The following is a 22059-nucleotide window of genomic DNA, read 5'->3' on the forward strand; positions in this document are numbered from 1 at the left end:
GGTGAGGTCTGATGGGTCAGCTGCAGCTTCCAGTTGGGCACGACCCTTACTGTGAAACAGAGCAGCTGTGACAGCCCACAGGACACTCTCAAGAGAGTGAGCCTAGTGATGCCCCTCGTGATACAGGAGGCTCCTGGGTCTCTGGAAGCCTCTCTCCACCCCAAGGTTACTTTTAAAAAAAACCCTAAGCACACAGTGTCGGAAACACAGATGGCACATTTCCTCATCACACATTTCAGTCGCATTGACTGTGATTTGCCAAGTAACCCAGATTTTACCTGATGGTGCGGCCATCGGCAATCAGATTCTTCTATTCCAATCGTAGTTATTAATATGCGTTCTCAGATCACATGCTACACAGTAATACACACACACACACACACACACACACACACTGATTAAAAATGAACTCACTGGGTAGTGGTGGCACACACCTTTAATCCCAGCACTCGGGAGGCCAGCCCGGTCTACAGAGCAAGCAACCAGGGCTACACAGAGAAACCATTGCAGAAAACAAAAGTGCTAAGGAGTGGTTATAAAGAGGCATCCCAGCGGAGTGCAGCTTTCTCACATCAGCAGCAGAGAGTTGATAAGGACACACGAAAGGCTGTGCAGATCAGGCAGGTCTTTGGAGCTACCAGCACAGGGATGTCAGGTGCAGTCACTGAAGAGTCGGCCTGAAATGGGCTGTGTCACAGGCAGAGAACACTGCACTTGAGCTGAAGCAAGGGACAGGTTCAGTCCTCACTGTGGCAAAATGCCGGGACAGGGCTGTGACTGACAGGCCACTCAGTGCACCTGCCCTGGTCGGGTCCTGAGCATTCCTTTTCAAGATCCAGGAGAGGAGTTCCATCTTCTTCAATGATAAATTCATGCGTCTGGTGTTCCCAGAGTGACTTACTGTATTCACAGGCGTCATTATTTAATATCATAAATAAATTGTTTGTGCCTCCTGGTGTGCTGGGAGGTGGTGTTTATCTGTAAAAATCATTCTTTCTTGACACACTCCAAATGGAGTGTGGTGGTTTGAATGAGAATGGTCCCCATAGGTTCGTATATTTGAATGCTTGGTCACCAGGGAGTGGCACTATTTGAAAGGATTAGAAGACTTAGAAGAATTAGGAGGTGTGGCCTTAGAGAGAAAGTGTGTCACTGGAAGAGGGAGGTCTCAGGTTTCAAAAGTCCATGACAAGCCCAGAGTCTCTCTCTCTCTCTACTTTTCCATCACCACATCTGTGTACCGCCATACTCCCTGACATCGATGATAACGGACTAGACCTCTGAAACTTTAAGCAAGCTCCCAATTAAATGCTTTCTTTTATAAGCTCTACAGAGCGAGTTCCAGGATGGGCTCCAAAGCTATACACAGAGAAACCTAATCTCAAAGAAAAAAGAAAATAAGAGCTGCCTTGGTCATGGTGTCTCTTCACAGTGACTAAGACATGGGGTAACTCATAACAGAGTTACTTCAAGAGACAAATAGCTGGCCTGACAAGATGGCTCAATGGATACAGATGCCTGCCTGCTACCAAGCCTAACAATCCGAGTTTGATCCCAGGGACCCACATGTTAGAGGAAGGAAAAGCTACTCAAGTTGTCCTCTAACCTCCATATATGCACTGCATGCACATACGTGTGCACACACATGCACACACATGCACGTGCATGCGCACACACATGCCAAATAAATTAATGTGTTTTTTTAAAGATTTATTTATTTAATGTGCCCTGGTGTAGCACAAATTCTAATTGGTCTTAGTAATAAACCCCCCCCAAAATAATAAAAACCCAGAGTCAGATAGTAAGGGGTGAAAGCTGAAAGTTCAGAGAGACAGAAGCCAGCCACTATTTCTTACCTCTACAAAATTCTCTGACTGAAATCGGGTATCCTGTGTCTACAAGTTCTTAGACTGAATGCTGTCTCTATGAAACCTCAGACTGAATCCTAAGCTCCTCTGTCTCCTCCTGCCTTATATTCCTCTCTCTGCTCAGCCATATAACTTCCTGTCTCCACCTCCCTAGTACTGGATTAAAGGTGTGAGCCACCACCACTTGGCTCTGTTTCTCTTTTAGACTGATTCAATCTTGTGTAGCCCAGGGTGGCCTTGAACTCACAGAGATCCATCTGCCTCTGCCTCTGCCTCCTGAATATTGGAGTTAAAGGTATATGCCACCACTGCCTGGCCTCTATGGCTAACTTGTGGCTTAGCTCCATACTCTGATCTTCAGGTAAGCTTTGTTAGATCACAAACAAAATATCACCACACACCAGTGTTTTGCCTGTATATTCTCTGTATGAGAGTGTTAGATCCCCTGAAACTGGAGTTACAGACAGTTGCAAGCTGCTATGCAGGTGCTAGGTATTGAACCTGGGTCCTCCAGAAGAGCAGCCAGTGCCCTTAACTGTTGAGCTATCTCTCCATCCTCAAATGTAATTTTTCTTAAAGATACAGATAAACTTCAGACTTCCCAGCAGCATAAATGCCTTTGACTGTCTTATAAATAATAAATTCTTTGGTTCCCCAATCTGGACTTGGATAGAGTTTTTATTTTTTTTAAAGATTTATTTATTTATTTATTGTGTATACAATATTCTGTCTGTGTGTCTGCCTGCAGGCCAGAAGAGGGCACCAGATCTCATTACAGATGGCAACCACTATGTGGTTACTGGGAATTGAACTCAGGACCTCTGGAAGGGCAGCCAGTGCTCTTAACCTCTGAGCCATCTCTCCAATCCCTTGAGTAGAGTTCTTTCTTTGGTCTGCTGGTCCTGTCTCCATCGGGAATGAAGAGGCGTTCTTTATCTTGCCTGGGGGAGAGTTTCATGACAACCAGAATAACAGGGAGAGAGGAGATAGGAGGTAGGGGAGCTGAGGTGACAGAGTATGAACTGGGAAGGTGACACTGGGACAATGATGTTCTCTCGGTCACCATAGCTTAATTTCTCCTGCCCTTTGTCTTCTGACCAAACATACCAAGACTCACCAAAACTACAACTACCCCCCAAAGTGTATTCCCCAGTGTCTTTTACTGGTTCCTCATTGGCTGTAAACCTCTCACAGACATGGATGGTCTACACTGGCCTTCCTCTACACCCACACTATACAGTTCAGGGTGGGCTGCTGCTTGGGTAATTAGGTGAAGGTAGATGAGAACAGGTCAGTGAGCAAATGGAGGGACTGATGGATGGGTTAGATGAATAACAGGCAGGGTGAAGAGGGATGAATGGATAGATGATGGATGGGTGGGTGGATGGATGGATAGATGGGTGAACGGGTGGGTAAGAGATTGAATGGATGGATGGATAATGAATGGATGGATGACAGATGAGTGAATGATGGATGGATAGATAAAGACAGATGAATGGATGATGGGTGGGTGGGTGGATGGATGGATAGAGGGGCGAGTGCATTGATGGATGCCTGGATGGATGAATGGATGCCTGGATGGATGGATGGATGGATGGATGGATGGATGGATGGATGGGTGGATGGGTGGATGGATAGAGGAGTGTGAGTGGATTGATGGATGAGAGAGGGAAGGAGGAATAGTGGATGGATAGATGGATGGATGGATGTGTGGGTGGATGGATGGAAAGAAATAGATGAAAGATGGACAGATATCAGAACAAATGAACAAGGGGAAGATGGATGGGTCAACGGATAGATGGAGCAACAAAAAGGTAGGTTGGTGGACTCAAAGATGGGGAAACGGATGAATAGATAAGCAAGGGAAAGACAGGTTAGTAGAAATAGAGAACGGATAGAGAAGAGATAGATGGATGGAGGCAAAGATGGCATGTGGACAGATGAAAAGACAGACGAGGAACAAGGGAAGGAATGATAGGAGGAAGGAGCAAGAGGTAAGTGACTAAAGGCCGGCTCAGGGCATGGGAAGGGAAGATTTGTTGCAGTTCACGATAAAGCAACGGGAGAATGGACAGAATGGAGCTGTCTGTGCCAGCCTTCCCTCCTTCTGGAGTGGCTGTAGTTATGAGAGGGACTGTAAAATATTGGGGTCACCTCCCAGCCTTTGCTGGAGCTGATAGATGTGTCAAGGAAGAAGTCTCTGCCAGGATGTCCCTCTGTGTGCGTTGGGGAGGTGTGGGGACCCTTGGCCTAAGTTTGTTGTAGAGAGCTGCCTTGCCCAGCTGAGGACCTTGGGTCAGTGACATAAACGCCCTAGACTTGACTTTCCTAGTAGGCAGTGGATCTCATGGATAACAGAAAAAGACCAAGGGGTGTCTGATAGGGCCACATCCTGCCATGTTACTATCATCCAGGTCAGCTTTAGGCCTCCTTCATGTGGATGTCACAACCCATGCCTGGGGCTACCAGAGAGAGCTCTTGGGAGGACACAGGCTTTCTGAGACACCACAGGGGATGGGGCACATTCTGCTCACCTTCTTTCTTAACCATGGGTTGTACCCAACCCAGCAGATAGTAAGTGCCGGACATACAACCCAGGCCTCAGGGACCTGCTGCCCAAAGGGAGTCTGCAAGCTCTCTCCTGCTGGGCATTGTGACACATACCTGTAACCCCAGCATTTGGAAGCTGGAGACAGGAGGATGGGGAACTCGCAACTACAGGGCACATTTGAGGCCAGCCTGGACTATGTGGGACACTGTCTCAAAAGTAATTCTCCCTCAGCTTCTTGAGTGTTGGGAGCACAGACATGAGCCATCCATCCAGAACAACGGGCTTTGGACTTTTTAAAAAGATTTTTTAAATTTATTTTATGTGTATGTGTGTGAGTGTATGTACCCCAAGCGTGCATGTACCTTCAAAGGTCACCTGAACTGGAGTTATTGATGGTTGTGTGCCACCAAACACAGGTGCTGGGAACCAAACCGAGATCCTCTGCAAGAGCAGGAAGCGCTCATCATCACTGAGCAAATCTCCCCAGCCTGAAATGTCTCTAATACTGGGCTGCGGCTTATTTCCTTCCCCTGCCTTTCCATGTGTCTTCGCTCAAGTGCCTAGGGATCCACATGTGGTACATGTCCATAGCACCCTGAAGAGCGACTCTGAGCCAGATAACTTGGGATGGACAAATCCTGTAGCCTATCCAGGCTTCACTTTCCTTACCTAGAACGTAGAAACTGTTCAGTAAGGGCAGGAAGAGGTTAGGTTTCAATCCCCCACCCTCCAGTGCTGGGGATGGAACCTGGAACCTCATGCATGCTGGGTAAGCACCATACCGCTGAGCTACCATTCCTAGTTCCCAGGAACCATCTTTGAAGGACAGAGTGTCAAAGATTTTTCAGACAAACTTTTTAAAAATGTGTGTGCATGTGTGTGACACACACATAGAGGCCAGAGAAGGTGCTGGATCACCTGAAACGGGAATCACAGGCAGTTGTGAACCATCTAACACGAGTGCAGGGAAACAAACGCACGAAGAACTCTGGAAGGACAGTGAGCATTTTCAGCATTTTCAGTCATCTCTCCGGCTCTGTGGAGGCCCACTTCCAAATCATGAAGAGCCAAAAACCAAAGCTGGGAAATGCAACAGGCTGGGCTATCCTGGAGGCCCAAGACAAGCTAGCTGAACCATCTGGGAGGGGCCTTCTTTGCAGGCAGCAAGCATGAGTATGTTCCAGAATGGGCTCCAGGGAACCAGTGGGGTGAGCTGAAGGGTCACTGTAGTTTGGGATACATTTTCTAGGTGCAGGCATAGCCTGGCCAGGAACAGAAGCATGGCCAGCAGGGTGGCAGCAGTTTGCGAAGGGAAAATGGGACAAGAGGCCAAGAAGGAAGTAATAATCTAGGCTTACAGGCCACCTGCTAGCTGCAAGGATATCCTTTTTTAAAAAAAAAAATATTTATTTACTTATTATGTATACAATATTCTGTCTATGTGTATGCCTGCAGGCCAGAAGAGGGCACCAGACCTCATTACAGATGGTTGTGAGCCACCATGTGGTTGCCAGCAATTGAATACAGGACCTTTGGAAGAGCAGGCAATGCTCTCAGCCGCTGAGCCATCTCTCCAGCCCAGGACATCCTTCTTCTCTTGGGTCAGGAAGACCTTTATGGGGTCATGCCTCAGAGGTGAACCACACCCTTTGTTCTCTCTCTCCTGCCTGACACAAAAGCCTGGTGGAGCAGACAGAGCTCTGGTGTGTGAGGTCCTTCTCTATGTGTGTTGCTTTTATTGGTTAATGAATAATTAATCTGCCTTGGTCTGTGATAGGAAAGAGTAGAGCTGGGTGGGGAAAACTAAACTGAATGCTGGGAGAAAGAAGGCAGAATCAGAAAGAAGCCATGTAGCCCCTCTAGAGACAGATGCTGCTGGATGGAACCTTGCCGATAAGTCACAGCCACGTGGTGATACACAGATTAATAGAAATGGGTTAAATTAAGATGTAAGAGTTAGCCAATAAGAAGCTAGAGCTAATGGGCCAAGCAGTGATTTAGATGATAGTTTCTGAGTGATTATTTCAGGAGTGTGGGCAGCCGGGAACGAACAAGTGACCTCCTACAACAAATTGATGCCCAACAGGACTCTACATAAAAGGGCTTGTACAGAGGATAGGTAGAAGCTGACCTCTCTGCCTAGCGCTGCCCCTAAGGTTGGACAGGAAAACTGGGGAAGCTGGGGACACTGCCTAAAACCCTGCAAAGTTCATGAAACTCTTGGTTCCAAGGCACTGAACCTTCTCCCTCAGTCTCTGGAGTGACCCTCTGGCCACATCTGATATTCATTGAGTGACATGCCTGCCATGACAATGACAAGTCTGGGCTCAGGACACAGAATCCTCCCTGCCAGCTGTTTCTCCCTCTCCTGCCTCCTATGGTACCAACTCCAGCTAGCTCTGCCACACCTCAAATCAAGACTATGCAGGGCACACTGCCCTCCAGGACCCCTGGATGCTGACTGCGGATTGGGAACAAACTGGCAATGTGCCAGTGGGAGCCCAGAGGGCACGCAGACTAGGCTACAAGTGGCCAGACACCCATGAGGGACCCCCACGATCTTCCAGTTCTGGGGCACCCCCAGCAGCAGGGCCCCTGCAGCCTACTTGTATTTATCAAGTCTTTGCCATGTAGCTATTTATACCAAGTCCCATCTTGAGTTTCTGGTGTCCACTGACTCCTGAAGGTCAAGTGGGTTCTGAAGTAGGCCAAGGAAGTCTCTGGTCAACCAAGAGCTGACCCCAGGGGAACCGCTGGAAATATAGGACTCCCCCACACATACACCCAGGGCTAGGAAGCACAATTATTAAATTAATCCTCATCTTCTTTTTCCTGGAACTAGAGGATCATGGGTAGCAGGACAACAGCAGAGTTGGATACTGTCTGCTCCCTGGCTCCTTCCCCAGCCCTAAACATAAACGAACATAACTTGAAACAAATGCCCATATGGTGCCAGCCAGGACAGTCAAGCAAAACCAACCAAAGCACTCGAGAACTCTGAGACACTGTCCCCAAAGCCCTGAGGGTGTGCTGAGGAGGCTGGCTTCAAGGCAGTCAACCTCTCCTGCTCAGGGGCTGGGAATCTGATTTAGCTCTATAGGAACTCTATGCTCGACCTCCCTCTGGGAAGTCTGAAGGGGGCATCACATCAAGGCACACTGGCCAGACAAACCAGTCCCAGCCACCTTTGTGGCTGCCTGCCAGGCTGAGAGAGCCACTCTTGGTTCCGGGTTGTTCCCACTCCCGCAAAGCTGCCCCTTCCAGCACTTCCCTGGCTCCTCAGGGTGGCCTACTGACTAACTGAGAAGAGACCTTACTATGTAGCCCAGGCTGGCCTTGAGTGGAAGACCCTGCTGGAGACCTAAACTCAGGTCCCCTTGTGCCTGCACTTTACCAACTAAACCATATCCTCAACCTCTCACTGGATTTTATATATGTGTGTGTGTGTGTGTGTGTGTATACATATATATATATATGTATTATATGTATATATGTGTGTGTGTGTTTTATTTTTTTTATGTGGGTGGGGCCTGCATGCCACAGCACAAGTGTGAAGGTCAGAGGACAGGGAGTGGTAGCTGGTTCTCTCTCTCTTTTTTTTACCATGCAGGCCCCAAGAGCCAGACTCGGGCACCAGGTACCTTCTACTCCATCTGGCTGGCCCTTCCATACAGGATTTTGTTGCTGCAGAGTTTTTCTCACTATGTAGCTGTAAAGACTGTTCCTGGTTGTCAAGCTCTTGGTTGACTATATCTGGAGTTAACTAAAGCCCAAAATGGAGGGGGCACATCTATGAGGGCTTTTTGCTTTTTTTGCCACGAGAAGGTCTACTTCTTTTTTTTTAAGATTTATTTATTAATTATGCATATGGCATTCTGCTTGCACGTGTCCCTGCAGGCCAGAAGAGGGCACCAGATCTCATTACAGATGGTTGGGAGCCACCATATGGTTGCTGGGAATTGAACTTAGAACCTCTGGAAGAACAGTCAGTGCTCTTAATCTCTGAGCCATCTCTCCAGTCCCAGGAAGGTCTACTTCTAATCCAGATCTTTGAGGTGGAAAAATATAACTTCAACCAGGTGGTGGTGGCGCACACCTTTAATTCCAGCACTCGGGAGGCAGAGGCAGGTGGATCTCTGTGAGTTCAAGTTTAGCCTGGTCTACAAAAGCTAGATCCAAGACTGGCTCCAAAGCAACACAGAGGAGACCCTGGCTCAAAAAAAACAAAACAAAACAAAACAAAACAAAAAAACAAAACAAAAAAAACCCAAAAAACAAAAACAAACAAAAAACAACAACAACAACAAAAAACAAACAAAAAAAACCCCACAGCTTCAATTCAGATCTTTTCAGATGGGAAGAGCCACCTCTACTCTGGGTCACACCTTTCGCTGGCAGTCTATATAAAGAAATGGAAGAAGGAAGCTTTTACTCTTTGCCAGCTTGCTGTCAACCTTGCTAGCAAATCCATTCTTTCACTGGCACTAGAGCCTACGACGTCAGGACTCCAGCATATATTGTGACCAGCTGAGACATCCAGCCTCATGGACTGAGCAACTACTGGATTCTCAGACTTTCCTTCATAGACAGCCATTGTTGGATTAGCTGGACCACAGCCTGTAAGTCATTCTAATAGATCCCCTTTCTATATATAGAGAGATTCATTCTATAAGTTCTATTCATCTAGAGAACCCTGATACAGTAGCCTTGGCTAATTTAGAACTCACTATATAGACCAGGTTGGACTTGAATTTGTAAGAAACCAGTCTGCCTCTACCTCCTGAGTACTGGGATTAAAGATGCAAGATATATCCCATCCAGCTTTATAGGATTAAAAACATTGTGTGTGTGTGTGTGTGTGTGTGTGTGTGTGTGTGTGTGTGTGTGTGTAAGACAGAAGAGGGCACTGGATTCTGGAGCTGGAGATACAGGTGGTCATGAGCTTCCAGACATGGGTACTGGGATCCAAACTTGGGTCCTCTGAAAGAGTAGGGAGCGCTCTTAACTGCTGAACCATTTCTCTGCCCCTAGAAATTTTTTTCTTAATTCTAAAAAATACATTTCAAACAACTGGAGCCACCCTTGCCTTTCACAAGACAGGCGTCCCTAGAGAAGGGAGACACTGTTAGCCAGTAAGGCCCTACTTCCAAATGTCATCACCTCGGGGACTAGGATTTCTACCTGGAACCGCGGGGAGAGGTCATTCAGACCACAGTGGTGCGCCAATCAGCACCTTAAGAGAGAACTGGGTAGAGCCCAAGTTGCAGAGCTAGGTTAGGGGAAGGGCTCCCCAGAAGGAGCAGCCTGCACGAAGGCCCTGAGGCAGGAACAAGTTTGGCATGTGAAACCTGAGCTGAGCAGAAGGCTGGAAGTTGAGTGGGTGCAGCCATGTCATTATGGTCCTCCTGTGTCCTTGGCATTGAGCGTGGATTTCATATCAAGTAAGACAGCCCCTTCTGTCACTCAGTGTACAGGTTCCAGGGTAGGGAGATCGAAGGATATGATGCTTCTCTTTGCCCACTGTCTGTTCTGTTTCTAGACTGGGCCTGTCTTACGTAAGAACTCAGGAAAGATGTTTCCAAACAAAACATGTCCCTGTGGGCAGTGAAGGTTCCTTCCCCACACCGCCTCTTTCCTACTGTGTGCCCTTTGGGCAGTGACAGACAGTTCCTTCCCCACACTGCCTCTCTCCTACTGTTTGCCCTTTGGCTGGAATCCTCAGAACTAAACGGACCCCAGTGCCTCTGGAGCAGAGTTTGAAGAAGTAGATACATTCCTGCTGTCATTTCACCCTTGTAAAATGCAAGAAAACAATAAAACAATACAGCCCCAAGGTGTGGGCACCTGGTGTTCTTTCTGGTCTCCTCCCAGCTAACTACCAAGGTCAAGTATTTGGACTTGTCTTCTGAACCAGATCACCAAAGGCCTGTGCAAAGGGCTCTCAGCAAGATTGCTGTCTCAAGTGATTCTCTCCCCTATCAGTGCCTGCCCCTCAAGGTGCAGACCAGTGGGCCTTGAGGACACACTCAGTCCCACAGGACAGATCCTCACCTACCTAGGACAGCATGAAACCTCAGCTTAGCCTTCCATTCCCTCACACATTTTTGTCCCCAAACCTAGTAGTTCCAGATATAATACCAGCCCCTACCACAATTAGCCCACCCATGCTTGGCCTACAAGGTACCCAGAGGACAGCACACCAGGTCCCACTGGATTCCTACAGGGGCTGTCCCTGGGCTCTCCTTCCAATGGCTCTGAAGCTCAACTATGGAGTACCTGATGTGTACCAGGCTTCTGGGCCCTTCCCCAGCACTCCCAGAGGGTCAGAGCGCCACACAACCAAGGCCAGGAATGACAATCATATAAAGGCAGGCTCTCCCGAGTTCCTACCTGTCCTTCTCTGGCTTTTTGATGCATGCTCTCTTAAAAACAAAACAACAGCAGTAGAGAAACGAGGCTCAGCAAGTTACACACCTGCCTGCCAAGCATGCGCGAGGTCCCGAGTTTCACCTCTGGAGAAAGAAAAAGAAACAAAATGTCATGGTGCACACCTGTAGCCTCGGTGCGCAGGTGCGCAGGAGGATGGGGCAGGGAGGGGCAAGTTCTAGACCAACCTGGGCTACATACCAAGATCCCGTCTCAAAAAGAAAAAAGCCATAAGCAGAATGGGTTGTTCTTGTCTCATCGGCTGCCCTCTAGTCTTCTAGAACCCAAAGTCAGAGGTGAAGGTATGAGCTTTGCCACCTAGTCCCCCAGGGCATTCTTGGGACTATGTCCCTGTATGAGAACTGTTGGGTTTAATGGCATGGGCCTCAGGAGGGGCCCTATATTCACCCCAGTTCCAGTGTGGACTTCCTTCTCCCTCTCACCACTTGCCTCCCAAAGGCACCCAGATGGCTCAGAGGCTGTGGAAATCAAACCCAGGCCTCCAGACCCCTAAGTTCAGGGCCCAGTAGCCATCACAAGCACTGGACTAGGAGTCAGCAGGCCTGGACTTGGATGTCGGCTTCAGGAAGGGTCCATTCAAGGATAAACACCACTTCCCAAGGTCCCTGCTCCAGGCTTCACTGGAACTTTTTAAGACCTGCCCCTCCAGTGGATCTGCCACCCATCAACTCCTGCCCAGTTCCGAGAGGGTATAGGTAAGAACAGTGTGCCTGACCACAGGAGGCTGTTACAAGGCTCTCGGCTCAGGAGAGTCACGACTAACAGAGGCCCTGGTAGTTGTGGTTGTGTCCATCACTGGGAACTGCTTCAAAACTCCTTGCTGTTGTACATATTAGGACACGTAGGGGTCTTACCCTACCTTACCCTTAGTGCTCTGCCAAGTCAGCGGCACCTGCGCGCTCCTTGCTCTTCAGCAAGCTCACCCTGTCCCAAGGCCCAGCGCTGCATGAGGTTTGCCCCCATCTAGTCTGCTGCCGGCTCCCAGCCCTGTCCTGCAGCATCCCTCTCTCCACAACCTTCAGCGGCTCCCAGGAACACCTCAGGGCTTGGCGGCACCCTTCCATCCTTGGGTCCCTTGTGTTTGATAAGTTCGTCTCGGCGTCATTCAAATCCAAGTCTCCGGCCCTGCCGGGGCGTGCTCGGAACTCAGACTCCCAGTTCGTTCGCTTAAGGAGACCCGGGGTCTTGGAGGCTTCTCCAGGTGGGAAGCCATTCTCGAACTTTCACAACTAGCGGCGTCCAATCCCGCAGGCCTTAGAGAGTCAAGACGTTCCACGTGTGCTCGCCACAGTGTCCCCGTGACACTGGCAAGGACGAAGAGGTTGAGCAGCTGAGTCGCGTCCAAACACCGTGAGGGGCCCCAGGGCCGAAGCAAGGCGAGCGCTGCCCCTCGCAGAGTGTAGTTTGAAGGTTACCGGCTCCAGGACGCAGTGTACCCACTGTACAGCCCCTGCTCCGGGCCGCGCGGGCGGGCCCGAGAAGCACAGTCTTTGTCTGCTGCACCCCATGATACCCCCGCCCACTGTGCCCGAGGCCACACCCTCCAGGAGCGCCCAACCAATAAAATTTGGCGGCGACACCCAGAGCGCGGGGTGTTGTCCGTGCCTGGTGTACCCATTGGTTGCGTTCTGCACCGGGGGCTGCGGCCGGCAGGGCGGGGCGCACGGCGCGAGGTGATGCCCCGCGTGCTGGACGCAGGGGGAGCGCTTTCCTAAGAGTCATCACCCAGCCGCCACCCGGACCAGGCTTGCCGGACAGTCGGAGCCCCGACGGCCCAGGGGCCATAAGAGTAGTAGGACTCAGGCGGCTCGCGGGGCCGGGCCATGGCGCTCGACTTCCTGGCTGGATGCGCTGGAGGTAAGGAGACTCCAGGCATGCCAGACTTCGCAGCCTGCCTGGTGCGCGGGGACAGGTGTCTTCTCGGCTCTCCGTGTGGTTTGCACTGGGTGCGAGGTATCCCGGTGACACCGCGACTTGGCCAGAGGCAGGGACAGATCGGAGGATGCAGGCACGCAGCCTGCGGATTCTTCCCTCCTAGCAGCTGTCCAAGCTCAGTGGTGACAGCCCTCCTAGAGGGCTGGCCTGACCCCAGGCGCCCAGTTCTTCCCAGGTGATGCTTTGAGCTGCTGGAGGGCGCAGAAGAGGAGGAGGCGGTCCACCGGGTGGTCAGGTCAGCCTGACTCAGGAAAGCTTGAGGTGGAGAGCAGATCAGGTTTGCCCATGACGCGACGGTGCGAACCTGTTGAACCCTTAGTGCCTTTTCTTGTACCTAGAGGCAGTTTATTTGGTAAGTATTAAGTACAGAGTCTGAATCCACTGGAATTCCAGGTAAATTTTCCGAGATGGCAGTGGTCTGACTGGTTATGTCAAGGCTGAGTTCAGCTCTGAGGTCGGGCCTGGCTCACCCACCTACTGCCTTCAAGCTACCGTCACAGCACTACCCGGAAAGGTCTCACCTGGAACAGTGATTGACTGTTCTTGCCCTTAGGTGCTTAATCCGTGCTTGCTTCTCCCTCCCTAGGTGGAGAAGGCTGGTCTGTTAGGATACCTTCCCAGGGCAGTGATGTACCCACAAAGTGCTTGAGAACCATCAGGCTGTTACTCAGTCTTTCCTTTGTAAGCCATGGGAGGGGAATGAAGCCCAGGGATTTCTAAAAGTTAGTGGGGAATTAGAGGCCCAAAAGGGGTCCCATCTTAGCCCCCACCTGTAGCGGGGGGAAGGGGGAGAGCCCCTTTTATGGCCAAGGCTCGCTTATGTTGTTGCAGTCTTCCCAGGGCCAGGGTTCCCTCTGTGGTTGCACCCTAGTCAGTACAGTTGTTCTGAGGAGCATCTAGTCACCCCTTAGCCAGGCCTGCTTAGAGACCCAGACCACCCCCATGATTCAGCCACCCATTCCCTTGGACTTTGGCTCAAAAAGGCCTTTCTTGCCTGCAATGCCCATTCATCTTTACCCAGCCTATCTCAAGGGTATCATGTGCCCCAGTCCGGCCCCAGTCTGCATTCCCACCCAGGGTGCATAGAGAGTGCCCAACTAAAGGGAAGTAATACAGGATAGGGCTCAGATGGAGGTCACCTGCCGAACCTCTTCTGGACTCATTCCGTAAGGGAAGAAATGACAGGGGGTTGTAGCCTCAGGCTCAGTCTCTCTGAAGGGATGGGGCTGCTGGGGGGGGGGTAAGGGGGCAGACAATGATCTGATTGTGTCCTAGGCACGCCTTCTGGATTCCCTCACAGAGGCTCTGACAGAGGATCTGACCTTCTAAAGCGCTTGCCTGGGATGGGTGCTAGTGGGGCTTCTCTTCCCAAGGAAGAATGCACTGTGGGTGTGCCTGAGTGACCCAGCACACATCCTATCCTGCCTTCAGTCTCTGTGGGAGACAGGGCAAATATCTTGACTAATGGTTGGCTTCTACCCACTCCCTCCTGTGTAAGGATGGGTCTCAAATCTTGAGGACACAGTGACCCCTGGGTTCTGGATAGGGCATGGACCAGTGTGACAGAGAAGTACCAGATCAGCAGGCAGTGTCTGTGTGGAGGGAAGAGACCTGTCATCTCTGCCAGAACTGTGATGCCAGGTGTCCCTTCCTGTCCTCGGATGCTCATGGTGTCAGACTTGCCCTGGCTTTGGATTTGGGGTATCCTCTCGGAGGTGGTCAGGCAGGGCTCCCTGACTCTCAAAGGGACTGTGAGGTCAAAAGGACATGTGTAGGGAGTGGGGATGCCAAGACCTGCCAGCTCGGGACCCTCGTGGGTCTCTGCAGTGTCTTGGAAGTGGCAAAGACTGTTGGCACCTGTGAGCAGCTGCCCACAGCTGGGCTCTCTGCTGGCACCAGGGGACCCTTGGAGGAAGAGGGAGGAAGGCTAAGAGGGTATCCCAGATGCCCAGCCTACCAGCCGTGGGTGCTAGGCTTTCCGAAGCCCTAAGAGATTCAGATTAGTCTGAGAAAAGAAGTTCGGAAGCAGGATTTGCAAATACAAAACATGGTAAGCAGGGGGTTGGACCGCTGGACTCTGTGAGTCCTGGTTTTGCCCCAGCAACCACTAACCAGGAAGTTAAAAGCAGGTGAGAGCTGGTGACTCTCCAAAGGGAGGAGACAAGGTCCCACCACTAGAAATAGGAAGTGAGGGTCTCCAGGAGAAAAGAGCCTGCCTGGAGATGGTGGTGAGGGGCACGAGATTATAGTGGAAATTTCCCCGGCTTGGAACTGAATGAATCTGCAGCCCGAGGGCTGGTGGAGTGCCAAACAGGGTTGCTTTAAAGAAACAGGCATACCCTTGGCATCCCCTGGCAACATTCCTAAAGTCCACTTGTGAAGTCTCCAAGGTGTCCTCATAGAACAACGAGGAAAGGGTTAGCAGTAGGCTTCCCAGCCCCAGCACTGGATGTGGCCTAGCAGACTCTGAGAGGAGAGGACTCGTGGGAAAGTGGCAGTGATGGGGGCCCAGGTGGATGGGGGCTCAGGGGCTGCTCACCTTTTCTCCTATGCAAAGATCGGAGTGTTACTAGAGAGTGTTTTACTGAACACTGAAAGAGCAGATCTAAGGAAATTTAGATGTGGTTGCACACTTGCAGAGACGGGCTCTCTGAGAATTTGAAGCCAGCCTAGTCTAAATAGGGAGATCCAGGCCACTCAGGGGCACACAGTGAGACCTTGTCTCAAAAAGAAAAAAAAAATTTTTCTTAAGAACAGAAACATGAAACATGGTGGACATTACTGAAGGGTGCAAGGCAGAGTCTGGGAGCAGATGTCACCTGGTAGTGTCTCCCGGCAGGTTCTGTGACCAGAGCTGGGCCGAAGTTCCCATTGTAACACTTACTGGCCACGCACCACCGATGTACTGCTGTGAGCTTTTCAGTTCTGGTTTCCTCATCTGTAGGATCAGTTCATCGGCTCTAGGGTGGGAGGGTTAAGATCGGTGTGAACCAAGGGCTGTGACCGGAAGTTGGTAATGTTATTGTTCATTGCCCAACAATAGCCACTGTAGTTAGACATAAAGCACTAGCAACCAAAGGGGACTTCTCTTTCTGCATCGCTAAAGGACTGTGAGCGAGCACTCTACCACTGGCCACCGGCCAGCCCCAAAGAGGCTCTTCGGCAGATGCTTCCTAGAGAAGGAAACCTCACTGACTTCTGTTTCTTCTGGAAAAAATGGGGTCATTGGGTTGCGGGGGCGGTGGGAGGGTGCAGGGGAGTCACACCGCTGTTCACTACCCGCAGGCCACTCTGAGGAATGTTCTTAGGGGAGGGGTGAACCTTGCTCTTGTGGGTGGGGTCTCTGGCAGGCCCTGAAGTGATTAATGTACCAAGCCTGACTCAGAGTAGAGCAGCACTAGGGAGGTAGCGGCCAGCAGGCAGTATTTCCTGGGAGTTCCTAATCTCCATCCTGGAGTGTGGTGGGGTAGGGCAAGGAGGATGCTAAGTACCTTTCAGGTGAGCTGAATAGGGTCAAGACAATCCTTTTGTGTGCCTTCCCTGAAGGTAAGAAGTAACAAAAGGAAAATTCAAATTCTGCTGGTGGCAGCCTAACTTCCAACTCCAGCTTCCCTGAGCCTCCTGTGGTGTTGTGCTTCCAGAAGGTGCGGTGCAGTTCCCCAGGGGACACAACACCTCAGGGAGCTGCAGGGGAAGGCAAGGGACACAGCTTTGAGTTAAGGGGGTGCTGATTGCCCTCTGTTACCAGAGGGTGGTTGCAGGGATTCCTGGGATGGGCCCAGGGTACACACACACACACACACACACACACACACACACACACACGATTCCTCAAAGTTCTGAGGCACTTGGTCACGGGCACCTTTTTCTTCCAGGTGTGGCAGGTGTGCTTGTGGGACACCCTTTTGACACAGTCAAGGTGAGTTTTTTGTGAAGGTACAGACAGGTAGAGTCAGGCCTGCAGGGTTTCTGCCTCAGGACCTCAGCACCTCAGCTTTTGAATGAAGGCAGACAGCTGTCTCTCCCTGAACAAGGTGACTGAGCCTTCCTCCTGGGCATCTCCCACAGAGGCTGAGCTGCCTTACTTGGCAGGCGGAGGCTGAGGTGTTGATGGGCAGGTTTCTTATCTGCCAGGGAGAGAAAGCCTACTCTGTTCTGATGTATAATTTCTCTGGCATTTTCTTTGAATTATCGTGTTCTGTGTTTTGCCTGCACGTCTGTCTGTGCGTCATGTGTGTGCCTGGTGGAACTGGAGTTTCGGGTGGGTTGTGAGCAGCTGTGTGGGTGCTGGGAATTAAACCCAGATCTTCTGGGGGAGACCAGCCAGTGCTGTTAACTGCTGTTTGTTGGGCCTCACAGAGTAATGCGATATCTTTAGCCCCACCCCTAACATCTTCCAGAAAGAAAATAAAAGGTGGGAAAAGACGGAAATATAAGGAATCAAACCCTACTGAGCCAGGTGTGGTAAGTAGCACACCTGGAATTCCAGCCCTGGGGAGAACTGAGAATTTGGGGCCAGCTTCTATTAGTTGGATATGGTAGCAGACACTAAAGTAGTGGCATTGGGAGGCTAAGGCAGGAGGACCACAAGTTTGAGGCCAGCCTCACAAACACACACCTGAAATAAACTTGAGGGTATTTCTCTCCTGGTCCTTATGGACCAGTGATTGTCATGACTGTCTTGAGTGCTGGTATGTCCCTGCAAGGCAGTGTCACCCAGCAAGGTCCTAAGGACCACCACTTTCAAATGGCCAGGGCTCTGAACATGAACTCCCTGGGGTGGGTACGTCCTGAATCATAACCTTGATTAATTGGAGCTCCAGGTTCATCAAGGAGACAGACCCACATCCTGTGGTGGAAAAACTCCTGTGGAAGTTTCCCCTGTGGCTGGAGTTGTAGGTGTTCAAGCTAGTCACATCAGGACCCTGCCTCGGCTGTTCTCCCGGCGCCCAGTGGCCTGTGAGCGGAAGGGCCCTAGACCAGACTTGTGCTGGGTTCAGGCCCTAAGCCAGGCTCCTTTCCCACTCGTGTGAGGAAAAAGCTGGAGGCAGAACACAAACACACTATCCTGCGTTGGGCTGAGCCTCACTTCCTGGTTCTTCCTTTTTTTTTTTTCTTCTTCAGTGAACCAGGTGTTTGTTGGCAAAGAAAGTAGCTTATTAATTCAGAGGTGGGATTTTTTTCCAGTGTGGATGTAAGAGCCTGCCTTGTGCACTGGCTTTGACCTTACACAGCTCTGTCCTTGGTCCAGGCATCTGTGAGGTGAGGGAGTGGATGAGCTTACTAAGGTCCGCTGGTCACTGTACACCAGGATGACTTTTGTCATATTAATGGGTTAATGCAGGCTCTAGACAGCCTAGCCCCGTCACCTGGTAACTGGGGAGAAGGCTGGAGAGCAGACTCTTGGCAAGCAGTGGCCCATGAATTCCATTCAGAGACTTGCAAGAACGATGCCCTGGCACACCCTATCCACAAGACGACCCACCATGCCCACATTCTGCCTGGATGCCTTCTTCCACCCACAATGAGGCTGGCCACAGTCACATATCATCGTGTTCCTAACTTGTGGTCAAATGTCTCAAACACCTCCCACAGCTGTGTCCAGCTAGTAAGAACAAGGATTCACTTCCTCAGCCCGCCATTGCAGAGGTGGCTGACTTGGCAGGTACTTGCTCCTAAAGCAGGCCCCTCAGGCAAGAAAGCCCTTTTGTCCTGGTAGTCCTGATTCTGAGTTGCTGAGCCCAAGAGCATCCCCCTGCAGTCATTCAGCCATAGGAGTCACTCCCCTGCCCATGGATACCTGGAAAATGGTCTTTCAGAAAATCAACTGTGGTTGGGCCATTGGCATTCAAGCAAACTGGCCATAAGAAAGCTATTTGTTCATTTTTATTGTGTATGGGAATTTTGCCTGTCTGTATGTCTGTGTACCAGGTGTGTGCCTGATGCCCATGGAGGCCACCATTGGATCTCCTGGAACTGGAGTTACAGCTGAGCCACAGAGCGGGTGCTGAGAATTGAACCTGGGTCCTCTCATAGAGCAGCCAGTGCTCTTAATCACTGAGTTCTCTCTTCAGCCCCTTGCACGTGCTAGGTAAACCAGAGTAGCTCTGTCACTGAGTTACAGCCCAGCCCACCGCTGACCCTTTCTGACTCAGGTCTAGTAAGCTTCATAGGTCTTGAGACCATGATGTAACCTAGCTCCCCCGCCCCGCCCCCCCAGCACTAACATGGATTCCAAGTTCAGTATGCACTCTTCGTGCCACCATGACGTCAGTGTTCTGAGAGCAGATAAGTTCTCAGGCAACAAAGAGTGCTTTGAGGTGGAAAAGGTTCTGGGCCACTGGGCCTGGCAGTGTCCCCAGGTCCTGGAGTTATTGCTATGGGTACCTAGGGGAGCTGTCAGCTATCTGCCATCACCCGTGACTCATGGCTATGGTTGTCAAAGGGCGGCTAGCAGGAACCAAGCAGGAGCAGAATGGAGGCCCAACATCCCACCCTGATGGAGGTTAGAAGTGTGACACTAGGCTGGGATTCCCCTTCGGCCTCAGCCCTCAGAGGACAGGTGTCGCCTGAACAAGGGTTGGTCCCAAGAGCTGGTCTGGTGGTAGTGCACACAAGAGACCTCTCCTCCACTTGTCTTGGGGACTCCCAACCCATCTGCAGCTGGCTGTCCTTGTAGCTGCTATTTCTCAAACACCCAACCCGGCCGCACCCTGGGATCCCAGATTCACAAAAAGTTGCTTGGCTGCCCGCCTTGGGCACTGCAGGTCAGGGGAATTGCTGCAGTGGCTCTGCCTGTCCCTGCTCACTGACTCTGCCTCTGCAGGTGCGGCTGCAGGTACAGAACACGGAGAAGCCCCAGTATCGAGGGACCCTACACTGCTTCCAGTCCATCATCAAGCAGGAGAGTGTAAGTGCCCGAGTGGGGCAATTGTAGGGCTGGGGAAAAGCCTGGAGGTGCTACCACCCGAGGTCAGAGGCCCAGGAAAGGTCATTGGGGTACCCACGAGGGCCCTTGGGGGTGTGAGTTGATTGCTGGGGCGTCTTGGATTGAGGACTTTGCGTCTAACAGAATTCTGCATGCTTTCTATGAGCAGCTGGGTGGCTAGGGCTGCCATTTGTGTATGGAGGGCCTGAGGAGAATGGCTGGGCAACGCAAGCAGGGTGGCACCCCTCATCCTGATGGCATTTCTGTCTCTGCAGGTGCTGGGCCTGTATAAAGGTCTGGGCTCACCCCTAATGGGGCTCACCTTTATCAACGCACTGGTGTTTGGGGTGCAAGGCAACACCCTTAGGGCCCTGGGCCAAGACTCACCACTCAATCAGTTCCTGGCCGGTGCAGCAGCAGGCGCCATTCAGTGTGTCATCTGTTGCCCCATGGAACTGGCCAAGACAAGGCTGCAGCTGCAGGACGCGGGCCCCGCTCGAACCTACAAGGGCTCCCTGGACTGCCTGGTACAGATTTACCGGCACGAGGGCCTGCGAGGCATCAATCGAGGCATGGTGTCCACACTTCTGCGCGAGACACCTAGCTTTGGCGTCTACTTTCTCACCTACGACGTACTGACGCGCGCCATGGGCTGCGAGCCGGATGACCGCCTGCTGGTGCCCAAGCTGCTGCTGGCGGGGGGCACGTCGGGCATCACCTCCTGGCTCTCCACCTATCCTATGGACGTGGTTAAGTCACGACTGCAAGCCGACGGGCTGCAAGGAGCCCCTCGCTACCGTGGCATCGTCGACTGTATGCGGCAGAGCTACCAGGCTGAGGGCTGGCGAGTCTTCACGCGAGGACTGGCCTCCACGCTGTTACGTGCTTTTCCCGTCAATGCTGCCACCTTTGCCACAGTCACTGTGGTGCTTACCTATACCCGGGGTGAGGAGGCCCAGCTAGACAGTGAGGCAGTTTCGGGCACCTCTGCCACCCCTGCTGGGGCTGCTCTGGCCCAGCCTTCCAGACTGTGATGCTGTCTCTCCCACCATCTTCCCCAGGGCCACTTGGCTGAAACCTGACACAGATAATGTGGCTCCTCAGCCAGTCTCCTTGCTCCTTGGCTGGCGATATTAGCCAGCCTATACCCCAATGACCTCCCGTTTTTCTTAGCTGTAAAATGGGGACTCTTCATACATGGTACGTTCAAGAAGGTCAAGCCCGGTTAAGTCTACACTCTGCAGTCAGCACTGCCAGTGGGAATCTCTCAAGCCCCTACACTCCAGGGCTCTCTCTCTCCTGAACCGACTATAAGAAGCTGGCCAAGGACCCACCCATTTCCCCAGATCCTCCATCCAGAGTCCCAGGAAGATACTTGACCAGCTCTCACCAGTAGGGGCGGCAGACAGTGTAGAGTGCTCCTCGCACTTCTCAGCTGCTGCCCTTGAACTGCAGATGGGGATCCTGCCCATGCACAGTCTGCATAGGGAGCAGGCAAGTCGCTGCCACGGTGTCTCCACAGTGAAACTGCGTGGCAGCTGTGCCAAGAAGAAATCTTCTCATCCCTGGACTCACAGTTATCTGTCTGCAAAATGGGGACCTGGGTCAGCCGATGTCTGCCTCACTACTGCCAGTCAGGATTCCCAATAGTGGGTAGGCAGAGGGCCCAGAAGGACAGAGTGTGGGTTGCCCCACTTCCCAGTGCCCGTGTCCCTGGTCTTGGCAGCAGGTACAGTAGAGCCAGTTTGGGTATCTCTCCAGCTGCCTGTCAGTGTTGGACAGGACCCTCTAAAGGAATAAAGTCTTGTTTTCTAAGTGTGTGAGGCTCCTCTCTGCATGGTGCAAGGGACACCATTTCCTTCCTTATATCCTGGATTCAGTGGCTATCTATGGTCTATGCATACACTTGAACTTGGGCAGGTCAAGGGCACATTCAAGCATTCCTGGTCCACATGTGGTGAATGGAGGCACAAGGATTACGTAAGTAAATCACAAGCATGCCCTTTAACAAGTATTGGCTGTCATTTTGGGAACTGGGGGCCTGTGGTGGGGACATAGATCCCCTGGTAGAGGAAAGATATAAGGGGAGCTATCTGATGACCTGGGCAGCTAGTATGTGTCCTGGAACGTGTCTTTCTCTATCCTACCAGCTCCCAAATTTTGATGTGGAGACTTATTAATTATGAAAGCTCAGCCTTAGCTTAGGCTTGTTTCTAACTAGACCTTATAACTTAAATCATTAACTCAACCCATTTCTATTAATGTTACCATGTTGTTCATGGCTTTTACTTCTCCTCCTGCATGTCCTGCTTTCTCTGCATCTGGCTGGC

General features: G+C 51.4%; 1 protein-coding gene across 3 annotated transcripts; it reads left to right on the forward strand.

Annotated features, from left to right (window-relative positions):
- Positions 1-12493: 12493 nt before the first annotated feature.
- Slc25a29 (solute carrier family 25 member 29) lies at positions 12494-21547 on the forward strand. 3 transcript variants are annotated; one of them, XM_048431269.3, is made up of 4 exons: positions 12494-12723; positions 16677-16720; positions 19628-19711; positions 20005-21547. In XM_048431269.3, the coding sequence occupies exons 1-4, from the start codon at positions 12690-12692 to the stop codon at positions 20761-20763; spliced, it is 921 nt and encodes a 306-aa protein (XP_048287226.3). In that variant the 5' UTR covers positions 12494-12689; the 3' UTR covers positions 20764-21547. The 3 variants fall into 3 exon arrangements, with proteins under 3 accessions (XP_048287226.3, XP_085554051.2, XP_048287227.3); XM_085697925.2 differs by lacking the exon at positions 12494-12723 and adding an exon at positions 16187-16299; XM_048431270.3 differs by lacking the exons at positions 12494-12723; positions 16677-16720 and adding an exon at positions 17964-18892.
- Positions 21548-22059: the final 512 nt, after the last annotated feature.

Source organism: Myodes glareolus, chromosome 11, assembly GCF_982192425.1.
Source record: "Myodes glareolus chromosome 11, mMyoGla1.1, whole genome shotgun sequence".
Classification (NCBI taxonomy): Eukaryota; Metazoa; Chordata; class Mammalia; order Rodentia; family Cricetidae; genus Myodes; species Myodes glareolus.

What these genes read in the sequence shown, in the direction of transcription:
- Slc25a29 (XM_048431269.3), top strand. Translation starts at nt 12,690, where the DNA reads ATGGCGCTCGACTTCCTGGCTGGATGCGCTGGAG. An exon ending in ACCCTTTTGACACAGTCAAG is followed by an intron (nt 16,721 to 19,627) that starts GTGAGTTTTTTG and finishes CTGCCTCTGCAG; the next exon opens with GTGCGGCTGCAGGTACAGAA. An exon ending in CCATCATCAAGCAGGAGAGT is followed by an intron (nt 19,712 to 20,004) that starts GTAAGTGCCCGA and finishes CTGTCTCTGCAG; the next exon opens with GTGCTGGGCCTGTATAAAGG.